General features: G+C 40.6%; 1 protein-coding gene across 1 annotated transcript in view; it reads right to left on the bottom strand.

The window, feature by feature from the left end:
• The window catches only part of LOC136875659 (orexin receptor type 2), a 625,044-nt gene that overhangs the window by 223,917 nt on the left and 379,936 nt on the right, over nt 1–21,191 (bottom strand). Inside the window, exon 3 of the mRNA XM_067149207.2 lies at nt 16,799–17,056. Coding sequence (XP_067005308.1) covers nt 16,799–16,994 — 196 coding nt within the window. The 5' untranslated portion in view covers nt 16,995–17,056. The remainder of the gene's footprint in view (nt 1–16,798; nt 17,057–21,191) is intronic.

Genomic DNA, 21,191 nt, shown 5'->3' with positions numbered 1-21,191 from the left:
CTGTTCTTACTTTGTATCACCAATCTGACATTCAATTCCGTTGAATTTCTTACCTACTGACATCAATTTAGTCTTCGAGAGGCTAATTTTCATACCATACTCATTGCACCTATTTTCAAGTTTCAAGATAATAGACTGCAGGCTTTCGGCACAGTCTGCCATTAAGACCAAGTCGTCAGCATAGGCCAAACTGCTTACTACATTTCCACCTAACTGAATCCCTCCCTGCCATTTTATACCTTTCAGCAGATGATCCATGTAAACTACGAACAGCAAAGGTGAAAGATTTCAGCCTTGTCTAACCCCTGTAAGTACCCTGAACCAAGAACTCATTCTACCATCAATTCTCACTGAAGCCCAATTGTCAACATAAATGCCTTTATTCGATTTTAATAATCTACCTTTAATTCCATAGTCCCCCAGTATAGTGAACATCTTTTCCCTCGGTACCCCGTCATATGCTTTCTCTAGATCTACGAAACATAAACACAACTGCCTATTCCTCTCGTAGCATTTTCCAATTACCTGGCGCATACTGAAAATCTCATCCTGACAGCCTCTACTGTGGTCTGAAACCACACTGGTTTTCATCCAACTTCCTCTCAACGACTGATCACACCCTCCCTTCCAAGGTGCCAGTGAATACTTTGCCTGGTATACTAATCAATGAGATACCTCGATAGTTTTGCAATCCTTCCTGTTCCCTTGCTTATAGATAGGTGCAATTACTACTTTTGTCCAATCTGAAGGTACCTTACCAACACTCCACGCTAATTTTACTACTCTATGAAGCCATTTCATCCCTGCCTTCCCACTATACTTCACCATTTCAGGTCTAATTTCATCTATTCCTGCTTCCTTATGACAATGGAGTTTGTTTACCATCCTTTCCACTTCCTCAAGCGTAATTCCACCAACATCATTTTCCTCCACCCCATGAGCTCGGCTGTTTGCAACACCAACCAGGATGATTTCCTTTTACATTGAGAAGATGTTCAAAATATTCCCTCCAGCTCTCCAGCGATTCCCTGGGATCTATTATGAGTTCACCTGAATTACTCAAAACACTGTTCATTTTTCCCCCTCTCTTCCCAAGATTCTTTATTACTATCCAGAAAGGTTTCCCTGCTGCTTGACCTAGTCTTTCCAGGTCATTACCAAAATATTCCCATGACTTCTTTTTGGATTCAACAACTATTTGTTGCGCTCTGTTTCTTTCATCTACGTACAAATCCCTGTCTGCCTCCGCCCTTGTTTGGAGCCATTTCTGATAAGCCTTCTTTTTACGTTTACAGGCTGCTCTCACTTCATCATTCCTCCAAGATGTTCGCCTTTTCTCATCTTTACACACAGTTGTTCCTAGGCAATCGCTTGCTGTTTCTACTACAGCATCCTTGTATGCCACCCATTCACTTTCTATATCCTGAACCTGCTTACTGTCTACTGTTCGAAACTTCTCACTAATCATATCCATGTATTTCTGTCTAATTTCCTCGTCCTGGAGATCTTCTACCCTTATTCGTTTGCAGACAGATTTCACTTTCTCTACCCTAGGCCTAAAGATACTTAGTTCACTACAGATCGGATAGTGGCCTGTATCATCGAAAAATCCGCGAAAAACTCGTACATTCCTAACAGATTTCCTGAATTCAAAGTCTGTTAAGATATAGTCTATAATGGATCTGGTACCCATAGCCTCCCATGTGTAGAGGTGAATAGCCTTATGCTTGAAGAATGTATTAGTAACAGCTAAACCCATACTAGCACAGCAGTCCAGCAAACGCTTCCCATTCCCATTAGCTTCCATATCTTCCCCACTTTTACCAATCACCCTTTCGTATCCTTCAGTTATATTCCCAACTCTCGCATTGAAATCGCCCATTAGCACTATTCTATCCTTGCTGTTGACCCTGATCACGATGTCACTCAATGCTTCATAAAACTTGTCAACTTTATCTTCATCTGCACCCTCACATGGTGAATGCACGGACACAATTCTTGTCCTAATTCCTCCAACTGACAAATCTATCCACATCATTCGCTCATTTTCGTGCCTATCAGAAACTATGTTGCGTGCAATGGTATTCCTAATAAAGAGCCCTACCCCAGATGCTGCCCTTCCCTTTCTAACACCCGTCATGTACACTTTATAATTTCCTTTCTCTACCTCATTATATGCCCTTACCCGAATGCACATCCAGATGCATCCTCTTTGCTGACTCAGCCATTTCTACCTTCTTTCTTGCATAAGCCCCATTAATATTGATAGCTCCCCATCGAATTCCATTTCGTTCGCCAAGTTGTTTCCAAGGAGTCCCTCGCCTGTTAAATGGGAGTGGGACTCCATTACTCCCATAGGTCCGAGGCTTGCTTAAAATGTTATGAGCTCGGTAAATTCATGAAGCACGATGCTACCCTACTTGCACATAGTCCAAGTGAGGATCTCTCCTTTAACGGGTTATGGGACCACCGGTAAATTGTATAGTCCTAGCCGCCTGAGCACAAGAAGGGCCATGACTCAGAATATGGTCGAGATGCCCACTCCCATTCCATAGCAACTGGTATCCCGACTCTCAGGACCACTTACTAGGCCACTAGCCGTTGCCCATGGTTCACGAACTAGGACCGGACTACAGTAACCCACAATCATGACCCATTATTATTATTATTATTATTGTTATTATTATTATTATTATTATTATTATTATTATTTTAATTATTATTAGGATATAGTGAGATACATCCCGTGAGTGTCGATGTAATCGTTTATATGATCATAAACATCAGTATGTATGTTCTTCCAAATAAGTTCTGAATTAATTTCAGCCATACCTAGTTGATAATGATAGCACAGAAATTATTTACGACAAGATATTTTTTTACACGTGAATTGTCCAAGTGAAGATATTATGAACTGTGATCCTTTGTCTGTGAGTATCACACACTACCACTGCGCTCTTTGAGATGTGCTCTTAATAGAGGTGTTTATGGATCGGCGATAGTATATACAGTATATCCGAGGTACCCTCTACGTGTCGTATGAAACTACTGTAAACGGGTTATTTTCCTGGAGCTCTCGACGAGCTGGTTACTACAGCTAAGTTAGCTGAATCTGTCAGTATTTATACTTCAATGGTTTTTACATATGTCCCACGTCGTGCTTGTCAGAAATGTTTTATGGTGACGATGTGATAGGACAGATGTACGACTGGGAAGGAAGCGACCGTGGCCTTGTTAAGTTACAGAGCCCGCTTTTCTATGTGTGGTAAAGGGGGAAACTTCTTTCATTTTCTCCTCTGATTAGGATTAGGACGGAATGGTTATCTAGTTGTTCATCACCTTAAAATACGAGAGGGGGGTCACCGGGCGAGTTGACCGTGTGGTTAGAGGCGTGCGGCTGTGAGCTTGCATCCGGGAGACAGTGGGTTCGAATTCCACTGTCGGCAGCCCTGAATATGGTTTTCCGTGGTTTCCCATTTTCACACCAGACAAATGCTGGGGCTGTACCTTAATTAAGGCCATGGCGGCTTCCTTCCAACTCCTATGCCTTTCCTCTCCTATCGTCACGGTAAGACCGATCTGTGTCGGTGCGACGAAAATACGCTAGCACTAAAATACGAGGGATGTAAATAAAGTCGTGGCAATATTGATAGAACGCAATATTTAATGAACTAACAAGTACAGTTACATTACAACCATTCAGTCCATTATCTTTCTCCAAATGTCGAGAAGTCGTTGGGGACCGTTGGCAAGGTGTTGATGACAGCGACGGAGCGTCCTGCTGTGCGGTGTACAGATGGCCCGTCAGGAAATCGGCGGTCTCGGAGGGGTTCCTTCAACTTCGGAAGGTTGAAGTCACAAGGACTCATGTCTGGTGAGTACGGAGGGTGTTCCAAGACCTCATATCGACCTGCACAAAACGCCTTGACCCATCGTGCACCCGTCTTACACGCCACAGACTTCACGTAATCCTCGATGAAATTCTTCTTCTTCTTCGTCTCAGCTTTTTCCCACATCACGTAGGTTCAGCGTTGCTTTGGTGGATTCTTCTCTTCCTTAAATGTCTATGCAATGATTCTTCCCTCTTCCAAACTTTTTCTCTTAGATACCCTTCTACCTTGCCTTTCCATCTCATTTTCGGCCTTCCTCTCTTCCTTGACCTTTCAATTTCCATATTTTCAATTATTTCCTTGCTAGTTGCTTTACGTCGCACCGACAAGGGTAGGTGTTATGCCGACGACGGGATAGGAAAGGTCTAGGATTGGGAAGAAAGCAGCCGTGGCCTTAATTAAGGTACAGCCCCCAGCACTTGCCTGGTGTGAAAATTGGAAACCACGATAAACCATCTTCAGTGCTGCCGACAGTGGGATTCTAACTCCCTACTTTTTTTGCTATTTGCTTTACGTCGCACCGACACAAATAGATCTTATGGCGGCGATGGAACAGGAAAGGCCTAGGACTGGGAATGAAGCGGCCGTGACCTTAATCTTTAGGTACAGCTCCAGCATTTGCCTGGTGTGAAAATGGGAAACCACGGAAAACCATCTTCAGGGCTGCCGACAATGGGATTCGAACCCACTGTCTCCCGGATGCGAGCTGACAGCTGCGCGCCCCTAACCGCGCGGCCAACTCGCCCGGTTTCAATTCTTTTCCCCACGTAGTCCACCCCTCTTCTCTCCACATGTCCATACAATCTTACCCTACTTTCTTAAACCTTCTTTCCTATGGGTCCCACATTCACTGATTCTCTGCTGTAATCATTCCTTACTCTATCCTTTCTTGTAACTCCACTCATCCATCTTAACATTCACATTTCTGCCACTTCCATCTTTCCCTCTTGGTCTCTTGTGATCAGCCAAGTTTCTGCACTATGAAGCATCGCAGGTCTCACAACAGATTTGTAAAGCTTTCCTCGCATCCTGCAACTGACCTTCTTATCACAGAGTGCTCCACTCAATTTCTTCCAACATTCTGAAGCATTTTTTGCTACGGGCAACCTCGATTTTAAACCAAGAAAGCTGATCAGCTTTCGTAAACATGCTTTAGAGCGCTAAAATCGACACTGTTTACAGCAACAACACTCCCAACTGGAGGTCCGCCACTACACATCGACAAAAGCGCCACCTCACCGCTTCCATATCCTATTTTCGCATGCCCGATCTGCTGCGAATATCTGGACTACGTTACCACGACTCTATTTACAGCCCTCGTATCATCAATAGCACCACCACTGAAGTGCTAACAGTTTTAGGAGACGGAAAGGTGTTGAAATTCTATCCCACAAGTTTTCTGTAACTTGCCGGAAATCAAAATGTCTCGCTAAAACCCCTCAAATGCCACCAACCTCAGCGGGAATAGAACCTAGTATCTTGTGAATTAAATACGCCGTTTTCCTTCTTCATCCCTCCTGTTTTTTATCCGTTTTCAAGGGTAGGCAATAAATTGGATCAAGCCTAATTTAGGCCGTATGTCCGTCTTGACGCCAACGCTACATGGATGGATGTATTATTGCGTGGTTAGTAGAGTGATATGTTCTGTATGATTGAAAACATTAATAAACACGATCATAAACAGTCAGCCCCGACCTAGAAGATTTAGCCGAACGTTCTAAAATTCCCGGGCTAGCCAGAAATCGAAACTGGGGCCTTATGAACAGAACGTCAGAACTCTGACTATTCATCCAAAGAACTGGACGTCATATTCTTAGTAACAATGTTTTTGGATTTACGACCCATTAACCACTTTTACGGTTTTCGGAGACGCCGAGGTTCCGGAATATAGTCACGCAGGAGTTATTTTACGTGCCAATAAATCTACCGACACGAGGCTGACGTATTTGTGCACCTTCAAATACCACCGAACTGAGCCAGGATCGAACCTGCCAAGTTGGGGTCAGAAGGCCTGCGCCTCAACGGCGACGTCATATCCCTCAACTTAAAATCCTTTTAGCAAATAATTTTTATGATTTCAATGAATGTTTTCTCTTATCGTATTCTCTAGAAGGTTTTAGTTTTAAAGGGCGTACAGTTTGCAATTTGCTTTTTACGTCACACTGACACAGATGGGTCTTAAGGTGACTATGGGATGGGCGTAGGAGTCTCAAGGAAGCGACCGGGACTTTAATTAAAGTAGAGACTCAGCATTTGTCTGGTGTGAAAATGGAAAAATCACGGAAAACCATATTCAGGGCTATCGGCAACCGGGTTCGAACCCACCATCTTCCGGATGCAAGTGCACAGCTGTGCGCCCCTAACCGCACGGCCAACTCGCCCGGTTTTAAAGGACGTCCCATTGTTCTATAATTAAAAAAAGGATTAGAATCAATTATTATTAACGTTCAACATTTGGCACACCCTATTTTACCTGCTGTTACAAACGCTGTTATATATACTAAACGCGTTATGGCTCCACTCAAAACATTTTAATCCCTTTTAGAAGAAGAGAGAATGCATTCTTACATCCTCAGTCAATATTCATATTGAATTTCAACTTTTTAAATTTAGTATGACTTTCGTATTTTAGAAGGACTCTACAAGATCGCACTTCCAGCATGCGGGAGGGAAAACATAATATGCAGCGAACGCATTAAAATAAAACCTCTTCGATGATTTGATGAATCTGTGCAAAAGGAGATCACCCAAGTGGTATTCTGTAGCTGAGTGCAATAGAACGAAGTAAGTGTTTGTACGTGAGATCATAAAACAGAATACTTGAAGAAATCCCAATAGTTTTACTCTGAGATGAGAACACTTATGTGTCTTCTCTATTGCTCAAGATTGAGGAACATTTACTATGTTTGTCATTTACTGTGTACAGTTTTATTATCTCTGTCCTCCAGATTGTTCCGGAACAATTTACTACAATGAGGTTGAATATTGGGTATATCTTCAGAACGAAACATCTTTGATACTGAGCATTTGCCGAGTCAAGTGGGACAGTCGATTCTAAAAGGAACATAACTAATATCGCAGCATAAGCACTCTTATACAGAGAAGCGTTATTTATTAAGTACAACGCGGTAAATTTATGAGGAGTGAGGTCCATCTGTTGTCTCCGTACCACAGATGCAGACTAAAACGCTAGCACGTAAAAGGATTGATAGAAGTGAAATTAAACTGGGTGTGTTGGAATGTCATCTTGCTATTACACGGATCACAGTATCAGATCAAACAATCACCACTGCTCTGCATTTATGGCTGGTTTACACGTGGACAGTGTTTATTACAGTAGTAAGTGGTAAGTTACTACGTAACTCACGTAGGCTTGTTTAAACGTAAGACAGCGTTTAGTACAGTTGTACATGGCAGTTTATCACTCAAGCCATGTGATTCAGTCGTTCCTGTGTCGTCAACTAGATCAGAGATAAGATGGACGGCCATCAATAACGTGTAAAACTTGTTAATAACGTTATTCGCTGCGTGTTGGATAACATTTTAGAGGAAATTGAGGATGAGGTGAGCAAAGTTAGGAGAAAAAGAGAATGGGAGCGAAAATGGATTACCGGAAGGAATAATCTCGGGGCAAGTACAATTCTCTTTAAATAATTAGCCGAGGAGGATCGACAGGAATATATGTTATCCTTGCGAATGTCAGAAGTAACATTTAATGAGTTACTGCATAAAGTTGAACCAATGATACAAAAGACAGATGCCATCATGCGTAGAGCATTATCAGCAAAGCTGAAACTGTATATCGTGCTGTACATGCTCGCGACGGGAAATAATGTCCTTAGCCTTCATCATTTCTTCAAAGTTTTCTTTAATGATTCCGGAAGTATATGAGGCTATGTATATATACTGCTCTGAAATATTTCATACAGGCAAGGAAAAATACAAATACATATAGGTTACAATATTATATATAAGCAATTGTTTAGCAAAACGACTATTATCAAAGGTTTATTGCTTTTAAATTTACCGGGCGAGTTGGCCGTGCGCGTAGAGGCACGCGGCTGTGAGCTTGCATCCGGGAGATAATAGGTTAGAATCCCACTATCGGCAGCCCTGAAAATGGTTTTCCGTGGTTTCCCATTTTCACACCAGGCAAATGCTGGGGCTGTACCTTAATTAAGGCCACGGCCGCTTCCTTCCAACTCCTAGGCCCTTCCTATCCCATCGTCGTCATAAGACCTATCTGTGTCGGTGCGACGTAAAGACCCTAGCTTTTAAATTTCAGTGAATACACATCAAAAACCTATCACAATAATTAGTATTGTTTCAATTATGCAGTGACTTAAAAGCTCCTGTCCATCTAACCATTGTTCTCGGCAGTTAGAATGAACGATCAAAAGAAAAAAGGAACTCACAAGGATGATCAGCTCCGTAGCTTTACCCACAACTTATGAACTTGACTAAATTGCGCCTGTTCGCACGTGGAAAGTTGCAAGTACAGTGCTCCCCACTACTCCGATGGGTGCGCGCGCAGCTGGTGAGAAGTCTACTTGAAAGGAAAAATAGACTGGATTCTATTCCACTTGACTAAATTGTTACTTAATCGTTTACTTACCACTTACCACTAAAGTCACAGTTCACACGCTGCAAGTCACTTAAAATTAAGTTAAAAATGTAGTTACCACTAAATTACTGCCCGCGTGTAAACAGGCCATTAGGGCTGTCACCCAGGAAGCAGACTTCCTGTAAGTTCTTTATCTAATCTGTTCTTAAATGATTTGAAATGAGTTGGAAATTTACTTATCATCTCCCATGATACATTATTCCAATTCCTACTTCCTCTACCTATAAACGAGGATTTTCCCCAATTGTCCTTTTTAATTCCAACTTTATTTTCATTTTGTGATCTATTCTATTTTTGAAAACTTCACCCAAGCTTATTCGTCTACTAATGTTATTCCAAGCCAACTCTCCAATAACAGCTGGAAGCATTCCACTTAGTCGAGCAGCTCGTCTCCTTACTTCAAAGTCTTCCCAGCCCAAGGTATGCATTATTTCCGTAACACAACTCTTTTGTCGAAAATCACCCAGAACACACGGTGCTTAGGATCTTTCCTAGTTCTCTTATCAATGAATACTGGTGAGGGTCCCGTTCATTAGAACCATATTCTAATCGGGGCCATACCTCTTCTTTACATCATTACCACAACCCCTAAATACCCTAATAACCATACGAAGGGATTTATAACCCTTATTTACAATCCCATTTATGTGATTACTCCCACTCCTAACTCTTTCCCATCCTACCGTCACCGTATGACCTATCTATGTGTCTGCGACGTAAAGCAAATTATAAAAGAATCTAATAATAATATTGGGTTTACGTCCCACTAACAATTTTTTCAGTTTTCGGAGAAGCCGAGGTGTCAGAATTTTGTCTAGCAGGAGTTCTTTTACGTTGTAGTAAATTTACCGACACGAGGCTGACGTATTTGAGCACTTTCAAATGCCACCCGACTGAGTCAGGATCGAGCCTGCCAAGTTGGGGTCAGAAGGCCAGCGTCTTAACCGCCTGAGCCACTCAGTCCTGCGTAAAATAATCGATCATGGTCTTGATTAAGGTACAGACCTAGCATTTTCCTAGTGTCAAAATGGGAAACCATCTCCAGGGCTGCCGACAGTGGGGTTCGAACCCACAGTTTCCTGAATACAAGCTGACAGCTATGTGACTCAAACCGCATAGAGACTCATTCGGTTTTATCTTCCCTCAAATTACCTATATACAACCTGTGACAATAAAGTTCGGTGAATAGTCCTGTACTATCAACATAGATGAACAATGAACGACAGTGACCTTACTGTCCTTCGAAATAGTCCCCTCCCATAGCTATGCACTGCTGAGATCGGCGATATATATCCTGGAAACTTTGCAAGAAGGCTTCCTTAGGGATGGTGTTCAAAAGCCTCGTCACATTTCGTTGGATGTCAGGAATATCGTCAAATCTCTTTCCTTTCAAAGCGAGTTTGAGTCATGAGAATAGGAAGAAGCCTGGAGGATTGAGATCTGGCGTGTATGGGCCATTCCATGCTTTGCCGTTTCGTTTCTGTGTCGTACCTGACACACCAGGTTTCATCCTCAGTGACGATACAGTTCAAGAAATTTGGTATCGCAACCACCGTTTCAACAAAATCCTGTGAAGCCTCTAAACGTGCCTGCTTCTGATCGTCTGTCAAGTGATGTGGCACAAGACGAGAACACGTTTACCTCCTCCCTAAATTGTGGGTAACGATTTGTCGCATGGATTCACGGTTAATCTGAAGTCCATCCGCTATCATGCGCACAGTTAATCGCCGATCGTTTGTGATTAATGTCCTCACCTTCTCAATGTTTTCGTCACTGACGACGGTCGCCGGTCTTCCGCTACGGGGTTGTCAGAAACACTTTCCCGTCCTCCTCGAAAACAGGTGAACCATTCGTACACACACTTCAAGGACAGTGCTTGATCTTCATAAACACGTGCTAGCATCGCATGTGTTTCTTTCGGTGTCTTGCCAAGCTTAAAACAAAACTGTACATTGATCTTTTGGTCGTTCATGTTTCTGTTCGCAGTTCAGAACCAACGCACTAAACACGCACTGTGTCAAACAGATCTTACACGGCATACACACGATGCTCAACTGAACAACGTTGGGAGCAGGTGGTCAAAACCTGCTGCTACTCAGGTGCAGCGTTGTGTGTCGCCAGTGTTGCCGAATCGACCGTTCTGACTTCAGTCACCGAAATTTATTGTCACAGGTTGTAAAAGGATTGACAAACTCCATTGCGTCATTTGTGGGCAATTTCTTCATAATATGAAAGAAGAGAGATGCATTCAACTTCAGATCATGAACACACAATTCCTTCACGCATAACTGCCCATAGTACAAATATTTATTGAGAGGAATGCAGGCAGGGCAGTGTTATTTATGTCATCGTTGCATCTGCAAAAACAACTATGTGAGGTATGTTGTTGTTGTGTTGGTTGAGTCATCAGTCCATAGACTGGTTTGATGCAGCTCTCCATGTCCATGCCACCCTATCCTGTGCTAACCTTTTCATTTCTACGTAACTATTGCATCCTACATCTGTTCTAATATGCTTGTCATATTCATACCTTGGTCTACCCCTACCGTTCTTACCACCTACACTTCCTTTAAAAACCAACTGAACAAGTCCTGGATGTCTTAAGATGTCCTATCATTCTATCTCTTCTTCTCGTCAAATTTAGCCAAATCGATCTCCTCTCACCAATTCGAATCAGTATCTCTTCATTCGTGATTCGATCTATCCATCTCACCTTCAGCATTCTTGTGTAACACCACATTTCAAAAGCTTCTATTCTCTTTCTTTCTGAGCTAGTTATCGTCCATGTTTCACTTCCATACAACGCCACGCTCCACACAAAAGTCTTCAAAAACATCTTTCTAATTCCGATATCAATGTTTGAAGTGAGCAAATTTCTTTTCTTAAGAGAGCTCTTCCTTGCTTGTGCTAGTCTGCATTTTATGTCCTCCTTACTTCTGCCATCGTTAGTTATTTTACTACCTAAGTAACAATATTCATCTACTTCCTTTAAGACTTCATTTCCTAATCTAATATTTCCTGCATCACCTGCCTTCGTTCGACTGCACTCCATTACTTTTGTTTTGGACTTATTTATTTTCATCTTGTACTCCTTACCCAAGACTTCATCCATACCATTCAGCAACTTCTCGAGATCTTCTGCAGTCTCAGATAAAATAACAATATCATCGGTAAATCTCAAGGTTTTGATTTCCTCTCCTTGGACTGTGATTCCCTTTCCAAATTTCTCTTTGATTTCCTTTGCTGCCTGTTCTATGTAAACATTGAAAAGGAGAGGGGACAAAAAGCAGCCTTGCCTTACTCCTTTCTGGATTGCTGCTTCTTTTTCAAAGCCCTCGATTCTTATCACTGCAGACTGATTTTTATACAGATTGTAGATAATTCTTCCTTCTCGGTATCTGATCCCTATAGTCTTCAGAATCATAAATAGCTTGGTCCAATCAACATTATCGAATGCCTTTTCTAGATCTACGAATGCCATGTACGTGGGCTTGTCCTTCTTGATTCGATCCTCTAAGATCAGACGTAAAGTCAGGATTGCTTCACGTATTCCTACATTTCTTCTGAAGCCAAATTGATCTTCTCTCAACTCAGCTTCAACTTGTTTTTCCATTATTCTGTAAATAATACGTGTTAAAATTTTGCAGGCATGAGATACTAAACTAATTGTGCGGTAGTTTTTACACCAGTCAGCACCGGCTTTCTTGGGAATAGGTATGACAACATTCTGCCGAAAATCGGATGGGACTTCTCGTGTCACATACATCTTACACACTAAATGAAATAACCTTGCCATGCTGGTTTCTCCTAAGGCAGTCAGTAATTCAGAGGGAATGTAATCAATTCCAGGTGCCTTGTTCCTATTGAGGTCACTCACAGCTCTGTCAAACTCTGACCTCAAAATTGGGTCTCCCATTTCATCAGCATTAACAGCCTCTTCATGTTCCAAACTTTGCTCGGTGAGGTTCTCTGATCTGGAAGAAAATTATGCACTCTGATTTGCCCCAGATTCCAATCTGAATCGGAATTGCTATCCAGGAATAATAATCCTTTCCTTTTTCAATGTGTAGGTTCTAGTATTAAAAATACTTGTCAAAATTCAAAGGCACGGTAGAATGACGGCATGAGTTACAAGAACAAAATTTTACATGGGACAAGGGAGCCTGAATGTTTTCGAGCACTTGCTGATTGTGAAATGCCTTCGTCCTTGGGTGTAATCTGTGGTGTAATATGAACGTGTACATGTCATCAATGCAATATATATTTTCATCAGGGTGGTTAAATGTACCATAGTTGTCTTGAATAATGCCTTTTTATATCCTGGTATTTAATAACAAGGAAATTTCTTTATATTTGCCTATGTCACGATTTATTGTTCTCAATCTGAGTTCTCGATAATACATGGTTGATGTTTAACGGACGTTCTTTAAACATCCAGGTTGCGCGTTCATCGAGCAAACATTGCCTGTTTTATACTGTATGAAATTTTGATTTTTCCGATGCAGACCTTTTCTCTCTACAACTTATTTGTTATTTTCTGAAAGTACATCATATTAAACTCATGTGTCACGTTATGCTGTGCATAATGCACGTTCCTAGAGAACCTACCTTCAAGTTACACGCATATCTTATAAATGGACTGTGTTACACGTATCCGTTTTGCACCCTTGAAATGCATGAAAGCTCATTTTTGGAAAGAAGTCTGCCCTTTTCCGACCGTACCATTGAATTTCTGATGCATTTACAGAGAACAGACTTGGATGTTAAGAAGTTGTTTTACTGTTACTTAGTTCGAGTTTGTAACATTAAACACAGATTACCTAGCGGATAAAAGAAGACAAATTCTATGTTCTACACTCTTGGTTCAAAAGTAAGTTAGTTGTGGTAACTGTAAGTATAATATGAGCGCCATGAAAAATGGCTAGTGATGTCAGAGATTATTTTTCTCTTAATCTCCCCTGGGATTAAACCTAACGAACCGTCTTGTTCCCAGAGGGCAAATAATTTACTTTAGAACTGCCTCCTTCCTTCATTAACTTTTTGCATCTTCATCCCTTCTCTTATCGTTCCACAACTTTCCCTCCTTATCAGACACCTCACCCTAGTACATATTTCATAATATTCCGAGCTGGGGCGCAATTTATAGAATGCGTAGGACATCTCATCTAATCTTCTGTCACGTGGAAAAGTTAGAGTCCCAAGCTGCATAATGCATTGAGCAGCCAACATCCACGTAGGCGTTCTATGAATACCATATGACGGGAAGGTCTGTTGGTGAGGAACTAGGGCATCCTTATAACTCATATCTCAAGACGAGTCACGATTTAATGCTTTTACATTTGAAATGCCGAATTCAGGCTAAAAAGCTTCATGTGACTATCTGCCTAACTCAAAAACCAGAACGTACAGTTTTATTTGGAATAAGAACAACTTGAACGTAACTTTCTACTTCCAGATTCTCTTGACAGAAATTAATCTAGATTTTAACATTTTTGGATTAAAATATGAATATATTAGCCTATTTTTGTTTGAATTTTACGTAGGGTACAGTGGTTTAATCTCTATAATTTCCTAATACTTTAACTGTATATAATGTCAAGTGACTCGAAATTTAAATATATTTAGTGCAAGAAATATTTGACTTGTCTTTTTGGGATCACTTGAGATGAATCATTACATTTATCTGCTGTACTAACGAGTGATATTTCGGTAAAATATTTTGCAATCAAGGATAGAGGCTTTTAAAATATTATTTTAACAATACAAGAATCAACCTGTGTAAAGATAGGTGGTCTTCCCGCTTCTAATTTAATCTCTGCTACGGAGCGAGTTGGCTGCGTGGTTTCGAACCACATACCTTTAAGCGTGATTTTTGACCATGGTGGATTTGAACCACCATTGGAAGACCGAAAATTGTTTTTCCGTGGTTTATCATTTTCTTACCAGGAAATGTTAGGATTTTACTTTAGTTAAGGCCAAGGCCGCGTTTCCTACACTGTGACTAACACTACCCCACTTTGAAATTATTTCTTACTAGCCTTTGCTCTATTTATTGATGTGAGGTTTCCACTTCCAGAGCTTGAGAAATTAACCAGAAACGATTTAAATCTCCGACCGGACCAGAAATCAAATCCAGGACTCTTTGAACTGAACTTCACTACGCTGACCATTTAGTCAAGGACTCGGAAGGTACTTTGAAATTACTCAGTTTGTAATATGTTTAATTATTATTTTGAGTATTTGTATGAAAATTTTATGTTTCGTTCAACAATTTTTATTGTGTGTAACATACCTATTGGCAGAGTAAACTCTATTCCATTAGTACATCCAATTATAATTTATCCAGTAGAGTGTATGACCGTAGGCATTTCAGTTCAGGATTCAAATTCGGCCTGTTAGTTTGTAAAACTCTTGAGGTGATCGTTGTACTGTAGAGATGTCATCAGCATAATAAGTTCCCGTAAAGTTCACACCAATATGTGTGACACAACACAAGTGTGCATTTATTTCTTAATAGCCTATGTTATTGAAAGCATTACTAATAAAATAAATGCAGTTTCAACGATATGTCACCCAAAACCAAAGTGTTTCGATATTTCCACTATCTGATAAATTACGTTATATTTAAGTTCCTGCACAAGATAGCAGGGGCCATGTGAGTATTATCACTAGACCTCGGATTTTGAGGTGGCAGTAGGTTAGAATGCAAAGTAATTTGGTTTGTAGGAAGTGTCATGCAAACCGTTGTACCATAATGTAGCAAGAGTAATATAAATTCAAGGAGTTATATAGGCCATAACCCTAATAGCTATGCAAATCTCATAGCATAACTGCTGTACAGGTTAGTATATACTTGTTGTTTGCTTAAAGTAAATTTGCATTTTAACCTATCAGCACCTAAAAATCCGGACTCTAATTGTCGTTATGAACCTGCCGTAATTCACTGGATAATTTTGGTGTTTGAAGGCATATTTACTGGACAGTAAAAATTTCGCCTCACTCCTAAAGGCAATTAAATGTCAGCACAAGAAAGAAAGCAAAAGTGATGTTATAGGGACTGTTGACATTGTTGACATCGTGATCATAGCATCGGCACTAGTTTCTTCATGGATTCCGAACCAAATGGACGTAACTGTTCAATTCGAAAATTACATGTGATTTAGCCGAGATCTGAACAATGGACACCTTAATGGGAAGCCCGACACAATGCAATTTGGCTATCCTACACAGTTTCCACCACAAGGAGAAATGTTTGGATGGCATCCTATTTTTGCGATGCGCAGAGTAAAAAACGCAGATCAACCTCCATGGAATATACCCCATAATGAAGTAAGCAATGAAGGAAAATGATGCATGTTGCAATAGATCAGACTTTCGAAAATTCTCGTCAGTAAAAATGCGATGTGTGTGTTCTCTGGCTGAGAATGGCGAAGGGTATTTCGAATCTAAATTGCGAGCGGTATACACACGTATGTTCTGCTATGAAGTAATGCTATGCTTTGTAATTAAAACTTTTAGAATTTTGGAGATTGTATTTATTGAATATTTTTTTGTTCCTTGTTCTTATAAGAATCATCGCCCCTAGTTTTATATCATTACAATGTTAATCGAGGGGTTTAAGCATCATAAAGGTGAACTGGACGAAAATTATGCCCAGAAATAAGGACATTTGCATTTGGACAGCCTCATTCTACAAACAATATAATTTACAGGAGAGAAGTAATTGGATTGATGTCATTAGAACTTGCAACGGTACGTCCGTTATTTTCACAGCTTTGAAAGTTGTTTGACATGCGTAAGAAGCAATACAAGACTTCGTATTAACTGCCCTTGTAGTTCATAGAGATATTTAAGAGCTCATACCTTCAGTCAAATATTTACGTAATTTACGTGCATTTTATATAAACCAAATATAGTATGAATACACATTACCCAGAAATGTCCACAAATTCACGATTTAATATCATTGATAATGCTGATCCTTCTGTTAGATCATATTTCCAAACTAATTCTTATATCTTCAACCACTAGTGATGTATGAGGGTACTTAATTGCATTTAATTCCATAGCTATACATTTAATGACAGTGTTCTACTTTATGATTGTGCTGCATGAAGTACATCTTTCATGATAACAATATTGCTCACATAATTTCTCTAGATTAACTTTCATTGTCTCAGACGCATTTTAACCAATTATTCACTGTCAACGCCTTGAGGACGACGTTAATTGACTATAAAGTCTACCATATGCATGACAATACTAGAAAAAAGTAGGAACTTACGGTTGTTGCAGGATGTCTCTTGGTACCTCATAGTCTCGGTGTGTCCTGGGATATTGTCAGATCGCCAGAGAACTCGTACAATCTGACAGTAGGCCACTGACATAAAGAGCAGTGGTAAGGTGTACAGTACAATGGTCTTCACGATGTGAAATGTCCTCTCGGAGTCTGTACTCCAGGAGGGTACACACTGCGTCATTAGGATGGTGTCCAGGGTCCAATCCTTCTGCTGAGTTTTCAGCACGATCAGCTCAGGGATGTCTGCAACGAAACAATCAACATTTAGATATTATTATCCTCACGAGACCAAATGACAATATACTACCACTGCTCTCCTTTACCAAAGAGACCAATCGACGATATATCGCCGATGGCTGCACTTGCTAAAAGGGCCATCTGGCGATATTTCATCGATAGATTAAATGTGAATGTTTCTAAGATAATAATTTTATTCTAAATTTCTGCTTTCCTCGCAATTGCTATGAAAAGGGGTAGTTCTCAAAAATGTTGAGAAAAGGAATTATTTAGAAATCTTAATTAAAAGTGATTTATGAAAGAAGAATTGCAAAATATACTCTGGCCCTTTTCACCAAACCACCTGGTAAGCATGGGTAGTTCTCAAAAATGTTGAGAAAAGGAATTATTTAGAAATCTTAATTAAAATTAATTTATGAAAGGAGAATTGCAAAATATACTCTAGCACTTTTCACCAAACCACCTGGTAAGCAGGTGGTATTTTTAGGCGCAATCTTCTTAAGCATGTCTGGTCCTACAAGGGTTAACGCTCATCATAATGGAATTAGTGAATCCTAGAGATGTAAGAATCCTAAAGCAGTATCTGGTGGGAGACAGAGATTTAAGTGCACTAAGTCTTCTGGTATAGGCCAGAAGAAGTTTGCTACTGTCATCACTATGTGTCTGTCTGAACTATGACTCTATATTTGTAACAACAGTCCTGATACAGCAGTTCCTGAAATGAATGGAGTGAAAGTATTGCTTGTGGTTGTGTGTGAGCTTGACAGACTGGTACTCAGTTACACAGGGTGTTTCAAAAATTGGGGGTATAATTTCAGGTATGTATTTGTTATATGTAGACAAACAAAATAGTTCATCACAACATGTGTCCGAAAATACTTCATTTCCGCGTTATGGAGTTCACAACACTGAACTTCACCGGAACGTTTTTCTTCCGCAGGTCATTGTCATTACATAAGATGTTCAAAATGTCCACCTCCTGCTTGAATACAGACCTCATATCGATGTCTCATTGACTTGGAGCGAATGTTTCCTGATCGATGGATAGGTAGAGGTGGGCCGACTGCTTGGTCACCACGCTCACCTGATCTGAACCCTCTCGTTTTCTACTTGTAGGGCCATTTAAAATCATCGGCGTATTCGTCTCCGGTGCCTGCTGTGGAAACCCATCGGAATCGAATTGTGGCATCGTGTGAGGACATACGCAATACTCATGGTGTTTGGGATCGTGTTCGCAGGTCAATGAGACATCGATGTGAGGTCTGTATTCAAGCAGGAGGTGGGCATTTTGAACATCTTCTGTAATGACAATGACCTGCGGAAGAAAAACGTTCCAGTGAAGTTCAGTGTTGTGAACTCCATAACTAGGAAATGAAGCATTTCCGGACACATGTTGTAATGCACTGTTTTGATCGTCTACATGTAACAAATACATACCTGAAATTATGCCCCTATTTTTGAAACACCCTGTAGAAGCTGGTTCGGCGAAGAAAAGAAATATACTAGGAGGGGGACGATCCCGCTGGATTTCACGTGACACGTACGGCGCAAATACGACTTCTGTGAAAAAAATTAATGAATGAATACTCTTCTCTCCTAGTCACGGATGACCACCAATTGAAGGGAGAGTATTGATTTATTGAGATCTAAATTATTACATGGAGTTAGTTTGGATACTGACCACTACAAAATACCAAATATATTTCAATTCGTGGATGTTACACTAATGTCTGAAATAGAGGGCCTTTCTTATAAACCAAAACTGAACGCAGGGTGTTTGTAGTCTGGGCTACGGGAGTTGCAGTGTGGGAGGCGCTCGCATAGTTCTTGACCTCGCAAGCTGCCTGCATGTATTGGACCTGGCAAACATGAGTCGCCAGTCTGAATCTTAGCTGTTAACATGGTGATACAGTTATAATCTCAGCACTGCAGTATTTTCGTATGTTTCATCTTAATGGTCGTGTGAACAGTTACAACTCTCGATATTGGTGTGGAGAAAATCCTAATGTTGTTTATGAAGTCCCTCATTACGATAGGAAGATTGGTGTTCAAGTGTCTGTTAGTGCAAGACGAATAATTGGGTCTATTTTTCTCGAGACGACAGTAAATGCAGAAAGGTACCAATATGACATTTTGATGCCGTTCTTCCATAAGTTAACGGAAGAAGAAACATCGTGTGGCTGGTTTCAGCAAGATTGATCCTCTGCTTATACAGCCGAAGATGAGGACTAGTTGACATGGAGGTCGTTAAATTGACTTAGATCTGGAGTGGGTAGAACCAGAGCGACTCTACAGAAATGGAACTTCCCCATCGATACGGCCTTTTGTGACTGTGGTGAACTTCAGACAACTGAACACCTGCTATGTTGTCCCTTGTGTCCATCAAACTGCACAATTGAAGACTTGGTGCTGGCTAATTAAAATGCCCTTGAAGTGGCCAAATTTTGGGCAGAATCTGTATGACATATATTGTTGCAGACCTTTTACTTGTATATATTTGTGTGTATAGTTTCTTTTAAATGTAGTATTATTCTATTGTACTTCTGATTCGAATAAGGAAAGAGCCGAAGATTCCCTTCTTACAATCTCGGAAGAGTCTGCAGACAGAGTGATAAGTGCTGGTCTATTCCCCCCCCCCCCCCCACCTCGTTCTCCAATGTAACAGTGCGTGACTTTTATTTGTGGGGTAAACTGAAAGAAAAATGGGGTATCGAACAAATCCTCACACATTTGAGGAATTGAAAGAAAACATTACGAATTAAATCAGAAACATTACAGTGGAAGAATTCACTCGCGTCATCCAGAATATGGTTACCAGATACAATGCCTGTATAACCCACGAAGGACGACACTTCGAGCATCTTTTACAAGGTACCGGCCGAGTTGGCCGTGCGCGTAGAGGCGCGCGGCTGTGAGCTTGCATCCGGGAGATAGTAGGTTCGAATCCCACTATCGGCAGCCCTGAAAATGGTTTTCCGTGGTTTCCCATTTTCACACCAGGCAAATGCTGGGGCTGTACCTTAATTAAGGCCACGGCCGCTTCCTTCCAACTCTTAGGCCTTTCCTATCCCATCGTCGCCATAAGACCTATCTGTGTCGGTGCGACGTAAAGCCCCTAGCTAAAAAAAAATTATAAGGTAAGATTTCATATAAGATTGTATGCACGCTTGAAGCAGGGCGGCGCGCTCGACGTAAGCTCGGCTGAGGCAGCTGCCGTAGCGCAGAGTACAAACACCGCGAGTTCGGTCTGAGTTTATAAGGTAGACCCTGTATATATGTTACATACCGAATACATATTATACAAGCTTAATTATACTACACCCTCCCATTGCAATCGTCGCAATCATATGCAACTAATGTTGTTAGTTTTAGGAAATACCAACCATCTTCCTACATATGAATGATCGAAGACAACGAACAGATCTCCCCTCTCCTCAGTCGCGGATGACCACAAACCAAGAAGAGAACACCCTCCCACTACAATCACTGCAATAACTTGCAACCAGTATGAAATCAAAGATATTTTAGATAGACATTGCAGAAGTCTGTCAAACTGTTATGATGGCACACTGTTCAATCCTATTTGAATTCCTATTTCCAATGATATCACAACACAGTGTTTCCAAATACGGTACACTCCCGTTAATCCCAAACCTGGTAGCCCGAAAAGTCGGTTAATCCGGACGAACATTTCTAAATTACTGCATTTTAATGAAATAAAAAACTCAATTCTGAACGAAAATTATGTGTATTTTTATTATTCAAGTATGAAATAAATATAAAATGATTTATCAGTCTGTATTGCTATAGTATTTTGAGAGAGGAATAGAAGTACAATAATGTCACAAAGTTAATCACGTTTCATGATGTTTGATTACATAGAAATTAATAGAACGTCAATCTCCACAAATACCAGTTACTAGTTAGTTTTCTTTACAAAGTCAGTTATTTATTTCTGGTAATTCCACGCCAATTTTTGTCGTAGCTGAACAATGCTGGATGTTAGAAAAATGCTGATAATCTGCAATTTTGCCAGTCTTAACGTGCCGTGGTGCCAATAAGTTTGGATTAGTAGGATTCTACTCTATTTCGTAAGTTTCAAATTTTCGTACACCAAATGCACTAAGAGTACTCAATGGTA

The sequence above is a fragment of the Anabrus simplex genome, chromosome 6 (genome assembly GCF_040414725.1).
Source record: "Anabrus simplex isolate iqAnaSimp1 chromosome 6, ASM4041472v1, whole genome shotgun sequence".
In the NCBI taxonomy this organism is placed as follows: Eukaryota; Metazoa; Arthropoda; class Insecta; order Orthoptera; family Tettigoniidae; genus Anabrus; species Anabrus simplex.
The sequence above is the reverse complement of the archived record's forward strand: the minus strand, read 5'-3'. Positions and strand labels throughout refer to the sequence as shown.